This window comes from Xyrauchen texanus, chromosome 14 (assembly GCF_025860055.1).
Source record: "Xyrauchen texanus isolate HMW12.3.18 chromosome 14, RBS_HiC_50CHRs, whole genome shotgun sequence".
Lineage (NCBI taxonomy): Eukaryota > Metazoa > Chordata > Actinopteri > Cypriniformes > Catostomidae > Xyrauchen > Xyrauchen texanus.
In genome coordinates this window covers 47134433-47153477 of record NC_068289.1, presented here as the reverse complement: position 1 = coordinate 47153477, position 19045 = coordinate 47134433, and the positions used below count along the sequence as shown (strand labels likewise).

The window sequence follows — 19045 nt, the reverse complement described above, 5'->3', positions numbered from 1 at the left end:
ATATTCATGTACATGTAGATGTACTTCCAAGGCATCCATTTCATTGGCAACAAAGAACGCGATATTTCCCTTCACTTACGTAAACTTGATAGTGTAGATTTTTTTTTGGTTTCCACCCCTAACTGTCACCGCCTTCTCTGGTCGACTTTCAAGGCGAGCTGCTTGACATCTCAAACGAGCCTACTTTCGGTTCTTACTCAGCAGCTATCTTTGACACATGAATCAGAGCTTTATCCCAAACCCCTCCCTCTTCAGGCCCCATGTCACACTTTCTAGATCTTGTGATTGGCTGTGAGTGCCAGGGGAGAAGAGAAGGGGTTGGGCCAAAGTATCCGGGCTGTCCAAAACATTTGACCTATCAGGGTACAGCTGTTCCTTGATGGCTTAGTGGGACTTGCTTGTCACCTCCCTGGGGGACAAGAGAGTGGAAGGAGGGAGCTATCATGAGGGAGCCAGCTCAACTTTGAGGGCAAGGGGACGAAGGCTGGACACCGTTGGGACAGAGGAACTGCTTCAGAGCTGTAGATTTCCCTACAATTGAGTAATCGCCTAAGGATCCAGTGGTCATCTTTCCCTGAGACCCTGAAGAACCGTGGGATTTGAATTTGAGGAGTGAAAAGCTGAGGCCAGGTCTTTCAAAATGCAACGCTGGTAGCTGCTAATGCAATATGATCCTCTTGAGCTCATTCTAAAAATAACATCCAGCCGGAATACATGTGCAGGCTCTATTTGCCTAATTGGCCACAGATTATGTATTTTGTTTTCGCTTCTCTAATTGGATGTGTAAAACATATTCCAAAACTTTTATGGTGGAGAATAGGGGGAGAATCTGGGGAGAAATTAGTATATATTTTGATGACTTTGACATGCCGGAAAGCCTTTCAAAAGGTATTATATATGCAGGTAGGCAATTTTCTCTAGAGATTTTCTAAAGCTCGACACTTTTCTAAGAAGTCAGTATTGCAGTCAACAGGTGGTCATAGCTGAAATCTGGAATCTAGTCTTGCATTTGAGGTCATTTGCTGGAATGTTTGGAATATGTTTACCGCATCAAAACACTAAATTACAAAAAGCTGTTTTATTTGTTACCATTTTATTTGGATGATTTATTGTGCATTAAAGAGAACCAGTTAAAGCTTAAATCAGTTCAGCAAAGTGCAGTAGATTTTGAAGAAGTTCTTCACTGAATCATGAGGAAGGCCGAGGTCCAGATGACCCTCAAGAAGGGTGCTGATGAAGGGGCAGGAGGAATAGCAACTCCAAGCCCTAGGATACCTTCAAAACGAGCAAAAGTTAGTTCTGAACAGGTCGTACCAGACCCTGCTAGTTCCGTCTACCCAACCCCAACACCTCCTGTATTCATTCGGAAGATGAGGAATGCAGCTGTTGGTACTGGCTGTGATATCCGTCTGAAAGTGGCCGTGGCTGGAGACCCACAGCCTTCACTGTACTGGTATCACAATGATGACCTACTCACCATGGAAAACCAGGAATATGGAGGCCTGTGGATCAGGGACTGCAAGCCCAGTGATGCTGGCCTCTATACCTGTATCGCCACTAGCCATCTTGGAGAGGCCAGAAGCAGTGCTGTTCTAGCCGTTTTGGATTTGGGCGAAGGTAACTATGAATAAGATTACTTTAGTTGCTAGATTATTTTAGTGTTTCAATTTGAGGGGTCAATGGCCTATTCAAACCACTTACAGTCATGTAAAAATGAGTGTGTTCACATGTACACCAATTTGCAGAGAACAACTAAAAATCATCTTATTAAAAAATCGGACTACGCATGAAAACGGTGTTAACATAAGACTTCAAATCAATTGATTATTCTCTTATTTTAACATCAAAACAAACACAACACTTGCACACATTGGATTAGCTTGTAAGAATGGCGGTACAGGTAATACCTGCAACAAGAAATCGTGGTTATGGGCAAAAATACATTTTTGCAGATTGTTTTTTTGCTTAAACGTTTATGACCTTACCCTGACAAAAGAAGAACACAGTTTATTGCATTTAAATAACCACACATGTTGTCAGTTTATTAAGCATAATCGATGTATAACTGTGCATGTAAACATTCTCAAAAGTAATTTTTTTGATTATAAAAAGCTTCTTAAGCCAGCCTAACCTGTTTGTGGCTAATAGCTGGTTTCCCATCTTGGTCAGGCTGATCTTTGCTGGTTTAAAATTGGGCACAGCTGGTTAGGCTGGGAGATCAACTAACTATCCAGCTAAACCAGCTGAGAGTACTGGATCAGCAAACTAGCTTAAGCTGGTTTAAGCTGTTTTTCAGAGTTTTCACTAGAGAGAATATCTCTGAACTCCAAAATAAGAATTTTGTGCACTAATGGTCAAATTAAGGCAGAGAAAACGAGAAAAGCAAGTATTCACAATCACTCATGCCACAGAGTCACAATGATTCAGTGAAAATGTGAGCTGGTTTAAAATCGCTTAAGGGGTAACATGCACCTTAGAAGTGTCTCACACAATGGTGGATAATCCAATGTAAAAATTAGGTGAATTGGACAACCCTCATTCTTCAGATGATTTGTTTGACTGGGGTCCATGGGGGCAGTTACCCCAGGAACCTGTTTGTGGAAGAGAATGATGAAGGCAGCTGATCTGCTCTGTGTCCCAAAGTGGAGCTGAGAAATTACTGCTCCTGAAGTCAGGGGCTTCATCTTCTCTTCTAAATGTCTTAAATAAGCCCTTACTGAAATGGGAAAGACAAGAGGTTTCTTGTGTTTTCCAATTACTGGTACCTGTGGGCAAAGATATTTGACACGGCTTGCTTGCTTTCACAATCTAAAATGTGTTTCAGTGTAATCAAATATTCCCAAAAAGAAATTGTCTTTTTATTGTCTTTACAAGGAATGCATTGGAAAATTTCAAACCAAAATAGTGGTGCTTTCTTGTTGGAAAGGAATGTGTAGTGTATTATTATTATTATTATTATTATAGCTGTATGATGTAAAAGCCATTCATTTTTTTTATTGATCAGTGAGGTGATTGTGTCCAGATTCTGATTGGTTTATGTGCATTGGCTTTGTTTTCTTGTTGTTTTCAATAGTCAACAGTCCATAACTGGCCTTATAAAAGCACATTATTCTAGCATTGTCATGATTTCACTACAACCAACAATTCATCGCCAAACTGTCAGCAATAATTTTTTGACTCTCATTGCATCTAGGTTTCTCATTTGCACTCCATCAACAAAAATAGTTTGGGTGTCTTATTTAGCCAAGTCATTCTTTCACCTTTACATGCTCTTCAAATTCAAAATGGGTGTATATTTATTGCATTCCATGTTATGAATTTGCTCTTTGGTCAGCTTGGAGTATCAAATCATCTTTTGGGCCTCAGTTGCTGCTGGTATTGAATTAAGTAGTGCTATATGGCAATAGTTCTCAACTGGTTTTGCTACACAGCCCAGATGTTACCTTGATCATCGAGTGGCAGCCCAGCACAGTACCAAAATTGTTTGTCGTACAAAAGTAACAAAAACTTCCCTTCAAACCAAACATGAAATGTATTTATATTACTAGGAACTGAATAGGCTCAACAAGATGCAAAGTACTGACATGAAATACAGAAAATTTAGTAAATTCATAAACAACAGTAGAAATCTTATTTTTACATAACCCATGAAAAAAACACTGGGTCAAATAATGAATTAGTATTAGCGATATTACAAGAAGTGAATTTGCACCAAAATATCATTGAGTTTTGGAAACATTGCCTTTGATGTCAACAACAAAAAGTACCCTACTAAAAGTTGATAAGTCCTGCACTTTATTAATTGCATTTATGATTTATTTTTTACTGTTGTTCAGAATAGACCAGTGCCCTGTTTTTGTGTTGCGACCCACCAGTTAAGAACTACTGCTCTTGGAAACGTGTCTGTGACGTCCGTTGGTAATGATACATGTGTCAATCCTTTGGACAACTTGTGGGGTTTACACCTGTCTTGTCACTCAGATAAACACCATGTGTCTTTCTCTTTTCCTTTTCCTAATACCGTGCAATAACCAGGTGCCACGCAATAAGGCTACAACCATTAAAAGCTCTCTCTTATCGATAAAAGCTTTTGTCTTTGACATAAATCTCAGTTTTTGTCCTGACCAGCTGTGACCTCGATGAGTGATGAGACATTTTGTCGATCGCTTGGTTTCAATTTCTCTGTAGCCTCACCCACTGTGAAATCTCATCAGTGCATAAATATACATTTGATATCTTTGCGTGGAAGCATTATCTTGTATGGAAAGTAGCATTTAGGTACTTTTGTGTTATTTTTGTGTTAAAAAATGCTTTTTCTCACCATCACTTGGCAGACATTACTCAAAAAAACTTTAAACTATGTTAAAATAGTCAAATTATGGAGACTATTTGGAGTCATCTGAAATTTTATCTGAAAGTTTTTTTTTTTTCTTTCCTCACCAACTATTGTCCTCCAAATACTTTACTTTCAAACTCTATTGTTTTTTGTTTTATTACTTCGCTCTTTGTAATCCCTTGTTGGTTTATGTATCTTACACTCTTTTCTCTACCCTCTTTCCACTTCCCTGTATTTCTATGTCTGTTCTATCTTCTTGGCCTGCAGGATTATCTCTGCCCCTCTGGATATTTTTGACTCTGGAATGTGCCAGGCTTCAGATATTTGTGATGTTAATAGGCCACTCAATCTCCAGTTACACAGGAAGACATCACTGCTATATATAGGCCCTCAGCGCAGGAGTTTTGCCTATGCTTTATTCAATAAGAGTCAATCTGAATGAGGGGGAGAGAAATGTTTTTGCCTAGTTTACCATTTCAATATTCTATCATTATAAGAATGGTGAAACTTGCCTGCTTTGAGATAATGATTCCCAGACAGTATGACAGCACTATGTATTTAGATCCTGAGGCAAGACAACAAGATAGCACTAGCTGGTTAGACATGGCAAACATGTTTTTTTAGTCTGGGCTGCACTGATGAGGATTACGTTTATACCTAGATTACATTAAAGTTTATCAAAGAATTCAGCATTTCAACTTTAAACTTAATCAGGTTTCCTTTAAACCCTAATTTGGATTCTGGTTTCAGTCTATTTTAACATAATCCTGTTGTACAACCCACGCTTAAGGCCCTTTCACACCAAACGTGAATGAAGATTATGAATTTCTATGGAGCCTTTCATACAGAGAGTGAACATTAGCACACCGACAAAGTTTTATTTTTATTTGAAACACTTGTCAGGAGCCGATGCAGTTACCAAAACAGTTGCAATTGGTGCAAGCTATTTTGCCCACCAATATTAAAAACTGATGCAACTTGGAGGAAATCCTGAACCAGCAGTGAGGAAGTGTATTTTATTGTCTTTCTCGTATGGGTTCTCTAAACATGTATACGATATTGCTGAATCTCTGCTTTGCATCCCCTTTAAAAACGTTCTGATCTTAAATGGATTGTCTTCATAATGTATTTCATGTTGCTGCATTTTGCGATTGCTTTAAGTGTAAGTACCTATTTTCTGCAACACTAGTGCCACCAACCCTTCCGAAAAATGAGTTCATTGCAATTTTGCCGCAAATTCGCAACTGATAATTTTCACATGCAAATGAGCTTTGCGTCAAACTTGCACCAAATTGTCAATTTTTGCCAAAGGTTTGCCAGAGGTTTATCACTACCAGTGAAGAGCTGCAAAATTCTGACAAACAATTGCTGTGAATCAAAAACTCATTTACATGTGAAAATAAAAAGCAAATTTGCAGCTAGTTTAGATTTTTTGTAAGGGAAAGGCAAAAATAAACCTTGTTTTCAAAACAGCTTTCTGAATATTACCCCATCCTGCCACTGATTCCATGGTTGATTTGCAAACTTGTCAAGTAGTTTGTCTTCTCTTCCGTGATAGGTGGAGGCTGGACCGGCTGAAAGGTGTGTTGTGCCACTTACTATACAGGAGTAAAATTGACTGTCGAGCAGCGCCACTTACTATACAGGAGTAAAATTGACTGTCGATCAGCGCCACCTTTTGTAAAGGCGTGAAAGTGCTAATGGCAATAATACAATGTGAATGGGCCATTTGTCTGCGATTCGTCTAGCTTTATTTCATTGCCTTTGGTATGTAAATACATTTAGATGTTGAACATATGCCACTGCAATGTGCATTTTGTTCAGCTTCAGCTGACACTCAAAACAATGCTGGATGCTTATATTCATCCAGAGCAAATGATTGCCTGCCGTGTCTGTCTCTTCAGGGAAGGTTTCACCTGTAATTGCTCTGTCCATTACACTGTGCTGTTTTAATATTGATGTTTCAGACTGCTGAGGTGGAAGTGTTAAGAAATCATGTACGAGAATGTATGAGAAACATAAAAACCTACAGATGTACTTTCTCCGTGTAGGAAGTGTTCAGGACATTTTCTGATTAGACTCTAATATTTCTAATACTATATTTCCTTTTGTTTGGGTGGGACATATACAGGTCCTTCTCAAAAAATTAGCATATTGTGATAAAGTTCATTATTTTCCATAATGTAATGATAAAAATTAAACTTTCATATATTTTAGATTCATTGCACACCAACTGAAATATTTCAGGTCTTTTATTGTTTTAATACTGATGATTTTGGCATACAGCTCATGAAAACCCAAAATTCCTATCTCAAAAAATTAGCATATTTCATCCGACCAATAAAAGAAGTGTTTTTAATACAAAAAAAGTCAACCTTCAAATAATTATGTTCAGTTATGCACTCAATACTTGGTCGGGAATCCTTTTGCAGAAATGACTGCTTCAATGCAGCGTGGCATGGAGGCAATCAGCCTGTGGCACTGCTGAGGTGTTATGGAGGCCCAGTATGCTTCGATAGCGGCCTTAAGCTCATCCAGAGTGTTGGGTCTTGCGTCTCTCAACTTTCTCTTCACAATATCCCACAGATTCTCTACGGGGTTCAGGTCAGGAGAGTTGGCAGGCCAATTGGGCACAGTAATACCATGGTCAGTAAACCATTTACCAGTGGTTTTGGCACTGTGAGCAGGTGCCAGGTCGTGCTGAAAAATGAAATCTTCATCTCCATAAAGCTTTTCAGCAGATGGAAGCATGAAGTGCTCCAAAATCTCCTGATAGCTAGCTGCATTGACCCTGCCCTTGATAAAACACAGTGGTCCAACACCAGCAGCTGACATGGCACCCCAGACCATCACTGACTGTGGGTACTTGACACTGGACTTCAGGCATTTTGGCATTTCCTTCTCCCCAGTCTTCCTCCAGACTCTGGCACCTTGATTTCCAAATGACATGCAAAATTTGCTTTCATCCGAAAAAAGTACTTTGGACCACTGAGCAACAGTCCAGTGCTTCTTCTCTGTAGCCCAGGTCAGGCGCTTCTGCCGCTGTTTCTGGTGCCTGTGCACGGTGGCTCTGGATGTTTCTACTCCAGACTCAGTCCACTGCTTCCGCAGGTCCCCCAAGGTCTGGAATCGGTCCTTCTCCACAATCTTCCTCAGGGTCCGGTCACCTCTTCTCGTTGTGCAGCGTTTTTTGCCACACTTTTTCCTTCCCACAGACTTCCCACTGAGGTGCCTTGATACAGCACTCTGGGAACAGCCTATTTGTTCAGAAATTTATTTCTGTGTCTTACCCTCTTGCTTGAGGGTGTCAATGATGCCCTTCTGGACAGCAGTCAGGTCGGCAGTCTTACCCATGATTGCGGTTTTGAGTAATGAAACAGGCTGGGAGTTTTTAAAAGCCTCAGGAATCTTTTGCAGGTGTTTAGTGTTAATTAGTTGAGTCAGATGATTAGGTTAATAGCTCGTTTAGAGACCCTTTTCATGATATGCTAATTTTTTTTTTTTTTTTCATGAGCTGTATGCCAAAATCATCAGTATTAAAACAATAAAAGACCTGAAATATTTCAGTTGGTGTGCAATGAATCTAAAATATATGAAAGTTTAATTTTTATCATTACATTATGGAAAATAATGAACTTTATCACAATATGCTAATTTTTTGAGAAGGACCTGTATTAAATAGTCAATATTTGCTATTTAAAAAGCAGTTACATGTGGGATTTGGGGGTGGGACTGTCTTATACCAAAGAGCATTTATTTGGACTAAAATATGTGAAGAGCAACTTGAGTCATTCATATTTTTGGCCTATTTTTCTGGGAGTGAAACATTGTTTAAATGGGTATGTCCACTAAATTTGTTTTAGTACACTAGCACATCAACATAAATTCACAAAACATAAATTTTGATTTCATGAAGACTTGATGGTAGCTATATTTGCATGCTAATAAGTTTTAATGACACAGATTGCGTAACTTGCTGTAAATCATAAATTATATTGCATTGCTGGATACAAGATAAATAATATAAAAATTGAGTTTGCTTTTGGGAAACCATTTGTATTGGATGCAGTGTTTCAGCAGAAAGATTTGGGTTTTGGCATCAGCCCACGCACTGAGTCAAAAGAGTGAATCAGAGAATTGATTGCTATGTACAACTTTCCATTGCAGACCGAACCATCCACACAAACACTCAGTGGACTATGTAACGAAAGGCCTTATAGGAATAGTTCACCTAAAAATTGAAATGATCTCATTATTCACTTGCCCTAATGCCATCCCAGATGTGTATGACTGTCTTTCTTCAGCAGAGCACAAATTAAGATTGTTTTAGAAGAAGACAAAGCTCTATTTAGGCAGGATAAAAGTAATCCATCCAAATAAATAAATTAATCAAATTCAGTCTTCTGAAGCAAATCAATATGTTTGGGTAAAAAATAAATCCGTAATTAAAATGTTATTAGCTTTTAAAAAGGGCTTCCTGCCAGCAGCTGATGGTGAATATGACATAAGTGATTGGCGAGTTCACGCGAAAATTCAGAAGCTGCACTTATTTACAACAGGAACGAATGTCACGCAAGAGTTCGGCCATTTCAAACCGCATCAGAACCCTGGATGGAACGGCGATTTAAAGTTAAAAACATTATATTTATCAACTTGTTTCTTTCATAAACCAAACGATTTACTTCAGAAGACATTCATTGATCAACTGGAGTCATATGGATTATTTTGTGCTGCCTCAATGTGACTTTTGGACTGTCAAAGTGCTGGTACCCATGTACTTCCATTACAAGGACCTAACAAAGCTCTATCTTCTTCTAAAAATCTTCATTTGTGTCATACACATCTGGGATGGCATCATGGTAAGTGAATAATAAGAGAATTTAAACATCAACGTTGTGTTGAAGCGACACTAGGGGTCTCTCTTGAGAGCCTCGCGCATCTCTGAACTTGAGAAAAGGCCAAAGATAAATTTGCAGATGGAATTTGCATGTCCCGCCCCCGGACATACGGGTATAAAGAGAGGGAAATGTGTCTGTCCATTCAGAATTTTCCTTCAGAGCCGAGCGTTTATTTGATCAGCCAGCTGCATTCACAGACTGTTCACTTCATCTCTAAAAAGAGCGTATGCTGTTGGATCCACGGCGCATATCAGAGGCTTTCTCCTTCTCTGCACAGCAGTGCAGCTATGTCCTTGGGTGCTTCGACAGCGCTTTTAAAAGAGAAACTTCTGCCCGGGCTCGGGGTGACAGCAGCTTGCCTCACGGCCAGTCTGCTTATCCCCTTGAGCCCCCCGAGCTGGATGAGGAGCTCACCGCTGCACCGGAGAGTGTTCTGGCGTCTGACGTGGAAGACTTGATTGGGCTGCCACCCTCTGGTCGGCACGCCCAGTCTGAGGCTGACACCCAGATGGTAGACATTCTTTCCCGGGCTGCCGTCAGTGTGGGGCTGGAGTGGAACCCTCCGTCCTCCCCACAGCCTTCAAGGCTGGATGATTGGTTCCTCGGGTCTAGGCACCGCTCACACCCCCGGTTCCTTTCTTACTGGAGGTGGGTGATGAGCTGACAAGGTCATGGGGGGCCCTTTTAATGCACGTTACCGACCTCCACGCTCACCCCCTCGATGGCGGAGCGACCCATGGGTACTCCGCGGTCCCCAAGGTGGATAGGGCGGTTGCAAAACACCTGTGTCCCGAGAACACCGGGACACAGTGCTCCCATCCAAGGCCTGTAGGATGAGGTTGTCACTGACCTCGAAAGCCTATAGCGCAACTGGACAGGCCGCTTCTGCCTTGCATGCCATGGCCCTCCTGAAAGTTCACCATGCCAAGGCACTCAAAGATCTGCACTTGGGTAGTCCTGACCCCGACGTGTTGCAGGAACTGCGCTCAGTGACCGCTCTCGCCCTCAGGGCCACGAAGGTCACCGCTCAGACACTCGAGCAGGCGATGGACACCCTCATGGTTTAGGAACGACACCTATGGCTGAACCTGGTCAAGATGCGAGACGTGAATAAGGCACGCTTACTCAACGCCCCCAACTCCCAGTTCGGCCTCTTCAGCGACACTGTCGAGGACTTCACCCAGCAGTTCTCAGCGGTGAAGAAACAGACAGAGGCCATTTCCCATTTCTTTCACTTCCCAACCCGTCACGCTGGCTGGCCAGGACCATCCGACTCGGTTATGCAATCCAGTTCAACAGGCCCCCGCCCCCTTTCGCTGGCGTCCGCTTTACCTCTGTACACGTCGAAGACCCAACACACTGTGTGCGGAGATCGCGACCCTTCTACTCAAAGATGCAATAGAACCTGTCCCTCCAGCCGAGATGAAGAAGGGTTTCTATAGCCTACGACCGATCTTGGACTTGCAAGTTTTAAACTGGGCCTTACACAATCTCACATTCAAAATGCTCACACAAAGACACATCTTAACTTGCGTCCGGCATCAAGATTGGTTAGCAGTGGTAGACCCGAAGGACGTGTACTTCCACGTCTCTATCTTGCCTCGACACCAACCCTTTCTATGGTTGGCGTTGAACGGCCAGGCATATCAGTACAAGGTCCTCCCCTTCGGCATGTCCCTGTCCCTTTGCATCTTCACGAAGGTCGCAGAGGCAGCCCTTGCCCCACTAAGAGAAGTGGGCATTTGCATACTCGACTACCTCGATGATTGGCTCATCCTGGCCCACTCCCGAGAGTTATTATGCACCCACAGGGACCAGGTGCTCGGGCACCTCAGCCGCCTAGGGCTTCAAGTCAACTGGGAAAAGAGCAAGCTTGCCTCGGATCAGAGCATCTCTTTACTCGCCATGGAGTTAGACTCAGTCTCAATGGTAGCGCGCTTCACCAACGAGCGTGCGCAGTCCATGCTGAAATGCGTCATTTTATTCAAGCTAGGCACGGCGGGTCCTCTAAAACATTTCCAGAGGCTCCTGGGGCATATGGCGTCCTCCGTGGCGGTTGGACCGCTGGGGTTGATGCATATGAGACCGTTTCATCACTGGCTCCATATACGAGTCCCGAGATGGGCATGACGCTGAAGCACGCACCGTGTGTTTATCACCCCCGCCTGCTGCCAGACTTTCAAACCCTGGACCGACCTCTGTTTTCTATGGACAGGAGTCCCCTTACAGAAGGTGTCCTGACATGTTATGGTCACCACAGACACCTCTAAACAGGGTTGGGGCACGCAGCTGATGGCTCATGGAAAGGGCCCCGCTGCGTTGGCACATCAACTGCCTAGAGTTGCTTGCTGTATTTCTTGCCCTATGGAGGTTCCTCTCACTAATTCAGGGCAAGCATGTCTTGATCCATGTAATGGGTGTAAATGCATATTAACTTGTTTATTCTGATGCAATGAATTAGTATTCATTGGTGGTGATAGGCAGAAAATGAATGAGTGAAGGAGGCACAGCTGTGTGCATTGTTAGAGTGTGTGACAAAATGTACAAAAGTGTGTATGTTTTTGCCTTTTATAGTGTGTAGATGCCTCTTTATACAAAGTCATCTAGCAGCCACTGTTATTACTTCCTCCCATCATCCTCTCTGCAAATGGTAAAATTTCATTTTATCTCCCACAGTAGAACAGAACAATATTCAAAAGCTCTAGTCATTTGCAATGAGTCATATCGTATGTGCTCATGAAAAATTAATAACTGTTACTTTGCAATGGTCTGTTAAAAAAACAATGATACAAGATGAAAGAAATTTTATAGGATCATAAACTTATCACAATTGTAAATGAGTGGGTTTACATGCACAACACCACACACTGCTAACCTTTAAAAATCAGTTAATTCTCAAAACCTAACACTGCATGAAAAGGGTTTACATGAAATTCAGGTTTTTCTTCAATTTTGATGTCACAATGTTAGCAGACATGCAAACATCTACGTTGCTTCCAGAATGCTGGTAAAGGTTTTTTCATCTAGAGTGAAATCGAGGTGACAGGCAAAAACAATCTGTCAATCCGTTTCGTGATAAAATAACATTTACATGCATGTAAACACACGTTGTTTAAAGGAATAGTTCACCCAAAAACGTCTAGGTTACTATTGTAACCTCCATTCCCTGATGGAAGGAATGAGATGTTCTGTCGAAGAAGCGACTTCTCTTGAGAGCCTCGCACATCTCTGAACTTGAGAAAAGGCCAATGAGGAATTGGCAGACAGAATTTGCATGTCCCGCCCCCGGACATACAGGTATAAAGGGAGGGAAATGCATCTGTCCATTCAGGATTTGCCCTGAAGCGAGATTGCGGTTCGGCCATAACAGTGGCTCGGTTCAGCATTGTGGCCAGGAGGACACAACGTCTCGTTTCCTCCATCAGGTAATGGAGGTTACTATAGTAACCTAGATGTTCCCCGTCTGTCGCTCACTTCGACGTTGTGTCGAAAAAGTGACACTAGGGGTCCATAATTCAATCACGCCAGGCACTGAACCATGTACGTGCGCTGCTGACGCAGGTGTGGGCAGGCAGTTGCGTGCCAAAGCAATAGACAGCACGTATTGTCTATTGTCAGTGTCAGACAGCACGTACCCTTCCCCAATGCCCCATTAAAAAATCATCATAACCTTCTTGTTCCCGACAACCGAAGGGGGGAACAAGGTGACGTGCCAAGCATAGGAGCAAGCCGTGCCAGCCGCGCCTTTTCTCGCTCTATGTTTGTCGCATAGAGTTAAAGCGGCTGGGGCCATCTTAACGTTATCACACGCATCAGGGAAAGCGTTCTTTTCAAACTCCTATTTTTACACATGTGGGAAAATGACGCGGTGGTAGATCCTACCTGCTGAGAGGGAGGAGTTGCTACAACACGCCGACCGGGGGGCAGCAGGGACTGCCCAAGGGGACCGTACCGTGGAAAATACACACACAGGGGGATTAATTCACACAGGGCCCGTCCTGTGGAGCACCTATTCCAGTACGGAGTAGTTTCAGTACCCGTGTGGGTCTGGTTGGGGAATTCTTCCGCTGAATTTGCGGACCAGAGGGCTAGGGAGGAGTCATCCAGGGAGCCAAGTTAGTGGGGTCTCCTGGGATAGGAGTGCACAAGATCGACTAAGTGGAGGGGAAAGTTGCTAGATGTAAGTGGTACACCCAGTCAGTTGTTTCTGCAGTACCGAGTTCTACTGGCTCGGACCTGAGAGAACACTGGATGAAACTGACTCCACCCTGAGATTGTAAAATAATTCCCATATCCCAATTCCCAGGCCTTGAGCTTGACTGACTGTAGCGGCTCAAATGGGGATCTCTGAAGGCCCGAGAGACCACTGAGAGATCTCAGGAGGGGAACAGGCTTGGCCGGGGAGGGTTCAGCCTCCGGGCACCTCTAAGGAACCTGATAATCAAGTCGTGCTTACCCAAAGACTTGCCGTTTAATGTGTCATGGTGGGCCGTGATAGCGGCAACATACACCTTCAAGGTGGGTGGGGTACAGCCTCCCTCCAACCTCTCCTGCAAAAATGAGAGCACTGACCCGAATGCGCACTTCAGGGCATAAAGTTGCCTGGTAGAGGGAGCTCTGGCTTGGTTGATCGTGTCTACGACGGCAGGTGCTATGCCACTCAGATCTTCCACATCCCATCCAGGGGCCAGACGTGGAGGTTCCAGAGGTCTGGGCGCGGATGCCAGAGGGTGCCCCGTCCCTGAGAAAGAAGATCCTTCCTCAGGGCAATTCGCCAGAGAGGGGCTGTCGCGAGGAGCATGAGATCCGAGAACCAAGTCTGCGTTGGCCAGTAGGGGGCCACCAGAATGACTTGTTCCTCGTCCTCCCTGACCTTGCACACCACCTGTTCAAGAAGGCTCACTGGGGTAAATGTGTACTTGCGCAGCCCCTGGGGCCAGCTGTGTAGCAGCACGTCTGTCCCGAGGGGAGCCTCCATTCGGGAGTACCAGAACGGGCAGTGGGAGGTCTCTTGGGAAGCGAACAGGTCTACCAGTGCTTTGCCGAACCGTTCCCAAATCAGCTGGATCGACTGGGGGTGAGCATACCCTGTCGCAACAGCATGTCCGCTGCCATGTTGAGGCTGCCCGGGATGTGAGTGGCACGCAGCGATCTGAGTCGCTGCTGGCTCCAGAGGAGGAGATGGTGGGCGAGTTGTGACGTGAGCGAACGACGCTTTGGCGATTTATGTACGCTACCGTTGTGGTGCTGTCTGAATGGATCAAGACATGCTTGCCCTGAATTAGTGAGAGGAACCTCCATAGGGCAAGAAATACAGCAAGCAACTCTAGGCAGTTGATGTGCCAATGCAGCGAGGCCCTTTCCATGAGCCATCAGCTGCGTGCCCCAACCCTGTTTAGAGGTGTCTGTGGTGACCATAACATGTCAGGACACCTTCTGTAAGGGGACTCCTGTCCATAGAAAACAGAGGTCGGTCCAGGGTTTGAAAGTCTGGCAGCAGGCGGGGGTGATAAACACACGGTGCGTGCTTCAGCGTCATGCCCATCTCAGGACTCGTATATGGAGCCAGTGATGAAACGGTCTCATATGCATCAAGGACGCCATATGCCCCAGGAGCCTCTGGAAATGTTTTAGAGGACCCGCCGTGCCTGGCTTGAATAAAATGACGCATTTCAGCATGGACTGCGCACGCTCGTTGGTGAGGTGCGCTACCATTGAGACTGAGTCTAACTCCATGGCGAGAAAAGAGATGCTCTGAACCGGGGCAAGCTTGCTCTTTTCCCAGTTGACTTGAAGCCCTAGGCGGCTGAGGTGTCCGAGCACCTGGTCCCTGTGGGTGCATAATAACTCTCGGGAGTGGGCCAGGATGAGCCAATCATCGATGTAGTCGAGTATGCAAATGCCCACTTCTCTTAGTGGGGCAAGGGCTGCCTCTGCGACCTTCGTGAAGATGCAATGGGACAGGGACATGCCGAAGGGGAGGACCTTGTACTGATACGCCTGGCCGTTCAACGCGAACCATAGAAAGGGTTGGTTTCGAGGCAAGATAGAGACGTGGAAGTACGCGTCCTTCGGGTCTACCACTGCTAACCAATCTTGATGCCGGACGCAAGTTAAGATGTGTCTTTGTGTGAGCATTTTGAATGTGAGATTGTGTAAGGCCCAGTTTAATACTTGCAAGTCCAAGATCGGTCGTAGGCTATAGAAACCCTTCTTCATCTCGGCTGGAGGGACAGGTTCTATTGCATCTTTGAGTAGAAGTGTCGCGATCTCCGCACACAGTGTGTTGGGTCTTCGACGTGTACAGAGGTAAAGCGGACGCTGGCGAAAGGGGGCGGGGGCCTGTTGAACTGGATTGCATAACCGAGTCGGATGGTCCTTGCCAGCCAGCGTGATGGGTTGGGAAGTGAAAGAAATGGGAAATGGCCTCTGTCTGTTTCTTCACCGCTGAGAACTGCTGGGTGAAGTCCTCGACAGTGTCGCTGAAGAGGCCGAACTGGGAGATGGGGGCGTTGAGTAAGCGTGCCTTATTCACGTCTCGCATCTTGACCAGGTTCAGCCATAGGTGTCGTTCCTAAACCATGAGGGTGTCCATCGCCTGCTCGAGTGTCTGAGCGGTGACCTTCGTGGCCCTGAGGGCGAGAGCGGTCACTGAGCGCAGTTCCTGCAACACGTCGGGGTCAGGACTACCCAAGTGCAGATCTTTGAGTGCCTTGGCATGGTGAACTTTCAGGAGGGCCATGGCATGCAAGGCAGAAGCGGCCTGTCCAGTTGCGCTGTAGGCTTTCGAGGTCAGTGACAACCTCATCCTACAGGCCTTGGATGGGAGCACTGTGTCCCGGTGTTCTCGGGACACAGGTGTTTTGCAACCGCCCTATCCACCTTGGGGACCGCGGAGTACCCATGGGTCACTCCGCCATCGAGGGGGTGAGCGTGGAGGAGTTTTCCTTTCTTTTTGACTGCCTTAACATTAACACTTATGCTGGAAAATTTTCTTAAAAGCATCTTGTTAACATTGTACTTAGGTTCTTATTGGCCTTAAGCAAGTGGGTGGTTTTAACAAACCACAGGCGTTGCACTTTTATATGCGGCACGAAAGCTACTTGTTGCTGGTTCTGTTTTTTTCTCAAGATAAATTTGTATATGCAACCTTATTTTTTTGCTAAATCCGATTTGTCATTCTGTGTGCTGTGGAAGTTTCTTCTTCTACCGTGGTGGTGTAGTGGGCTAAAGCACAGAACTGGTAAGCAGAAGGTTGCCGGTTTGATACCCACAGCCACCACCATTGTGTCCTTGAGCAAGGCACTTATCTCCAGGTTACTCTAGGGGATTGTCCCTGTAATAAGTGCACTGGAATCTGCTTTGGATAAAACCATCTGCCAAATGTTTAAATGTAAATCTTTAGTCTTCGCATCAGAAAGGCCCTATAGATTGGCTGAAGTGGCATGTGCTGGCTAATATGGACAAATCCATTTGATTGCCTGGCTATACACAAGTTCGGATAGTAAGTGTGTCAAAGTCTTTTGTCCCTCTAGAACCACTGTTTACACTAGTCTTCCTATGGATGGGCATTTTGAGTATTTTTGTTGTAAGAGTACTCATAACACATTAAAAAATAGTAATTGATTGTTTGAAAATTAGAATTTAAGTTCAACCTTCAACTTTTGAACCTGTTTTTCTTATGAAAGAATTAGCACTATGTATAAACAAAAAGTTCAATTCAGAAAAAAAAAAAAAAAATTGCATTCACACAGAGAAACATACTTTCAAATTCTTCTGAAGCCATTGAATAATGAAGAATTTATTTTTTTGGAGAACTAACGGCAAGATTTTGGTGAGAGAAGCAGTTTCAATGTTGCCCACAGCAGGCAAAGGCAGAAAGGAAAATCACATTGCAATATTCGAGTAGTGTTTTTACTAGTCAAATATTAAAATCTGAATGAGTACTCTGTGCACATCCATAGCCTTGCCTAGCCAGACCTTTGACTAAAAAGGCAAAAGGTCTGGGGCTTATTGCAGCTTAAATGGGCGAAGAGCCACCTTGCATGTAACGTGATCACACAGTCGGTTTTGTCAGTGTGCTGTTTAGGGTCTGGGTTATCTGTGATATTTGATACCATAATATTAATATTATGAACAAATTAAATAATAGAGTGGCTAGGGGTGGGCAATATGAGTATAATCTTATATCACGATATGAGTAATTTTATATCATGATAACGATATTTATCATAATATAGTAAACGTTTTTTGGAAAATACAAATTGGTTTAAATATTAAATAACTCTATTGTAATGTCTATTTATGGAACACCAGTCAGTGAACTAAATACTTTATTTGGAACAAAGAAGTAAATAAATAAATAAAAATCAACTTGTTTTCAAAAATCAACCTTACCAAAATGCTAAATATAACAGTATGCCACATTTCAGGTTAAAATGTTGTTGACCAATATTATTGTGATTAGGCCTATTATAAACTGCTCAAGCAACATAAGATCTTCTCAAAGAGATTCGACAAAAAAAAAAAACACAAGTTGAGAAAAATCCAGTGAAAATAAACACTTCTTGAAGAAAATAAATATGAAATATATATATCACTTCTTGCTAAATGAATACGTTAATAAATAAACGACGAATAAATGCGGCGTTCATCTTTTGCATAATATTCTCTTGCGTGCTTCATTTAGAGGCGGGGTAGACTGGCTGTCGGAAGCACCGGCCGTTTTCCCTGTGGGCTGTTGGGTAATTTGGGCCAGCCTGTTGCTGCAAGTATGACCTGTCCTACAGGCTTTATAGGCGGCCGCCTGGGGCTCCTTCATGCTCACGCAGACTCCATTACAGAGTGAATTTTTTAAAACTTCATAAGGTAAAGACAACACAATGGCTTTTATTTTGAAAAATGTAAATTACTTTTATTATGGTATTAATTACACATCGTAGCGCATTTCTGTATGCACGCATGAACCTCGCATGGATCTCATTATTTGAGCGAGCGAGAGTGAGCAAGCGACCTTTGGTTGAAACGCCCAAAAAAATACATCTCCTATGAAACATAATTAAGTTTTTACATTGAAACATGTCTGAGTCAAATTATTACATTCTCTAGTTTCATCTGATATTAATTTTTTCAAAGTAGAGTGATTTATTGGAAAATGGTAAACGGTGTACACTAATGTGTACTTTAGCAATTTTGTTTCTGTAGAAATCCTGTATTTACTGTGCATTATTACATTGAGAATCAATGGGTTCATACTTTTTTGGGGCAAATTTAGCTTTTATAGGCTTTATATGGAGTTAGAATGAAAATAAGGTGGATTTCGAACTGTTCTGAGAGAAGTGCAGACAGACGTTCACTAAATAGGGAGTAAGGGATCAAGGTAGCATCCTATAGCTTTTCTATGCAGCAAAGTACATTCAATCATAAAATTCAACCAAAAGTTCAGTTTCAGGCTGCAGATTATGTTTGGACTCAATGTGTCTGGCAGACATAGGGCAATGGTAATCAATACATACTGTAGATTCAGAATTTACAATGTATAATTTTATTTTAACATGGTTGGCAGTGATTAGATAATGCTGTCCATTACTTTGAATCAGAATAAATTATGCTGAGTTCCTATTTAATGTCTTAGCATGAATAACCAACACTTCTGGAAACATAATTAATAATTTGATACATTTTTTTAATTAAATCAGACTTTCTATAGCTTGGTATTATTTAAAATTTCACAACTTAGTCCTGCTGTCCACATATGTTGCCATTTAAGTTTTAGGAATAGCATGTTTATTAGGTGCTACTAGTTACAAAT

The 19045-nt window shown here is 43.2% G+C and overlaps 1 protein-coding gene across 1 annotated transcript in view; it reads left to right on the top strand.

The window, feature by feature from the left end:
* Positions 1–383: 383 nt before the first annotated feature.
* The window catches only part of LOC127655192 (striated muscle preferentially expressed protein kinase-like), a 135649-nt gene continuing 116987 nt past the window's right edge, over positions 384–19045 (top strand). The window contains exon 1 of the mRNA XM_052142835.1: positions 384–1617. Within this exon, the coding sequence (XP_051998795.1) occupies positions 1191–1617 (427 nt within the window). The 5' untranslated portion in view covers positions 384–1190. The remainder of the gene's footprint in view (positions 1618–19045) is intronic.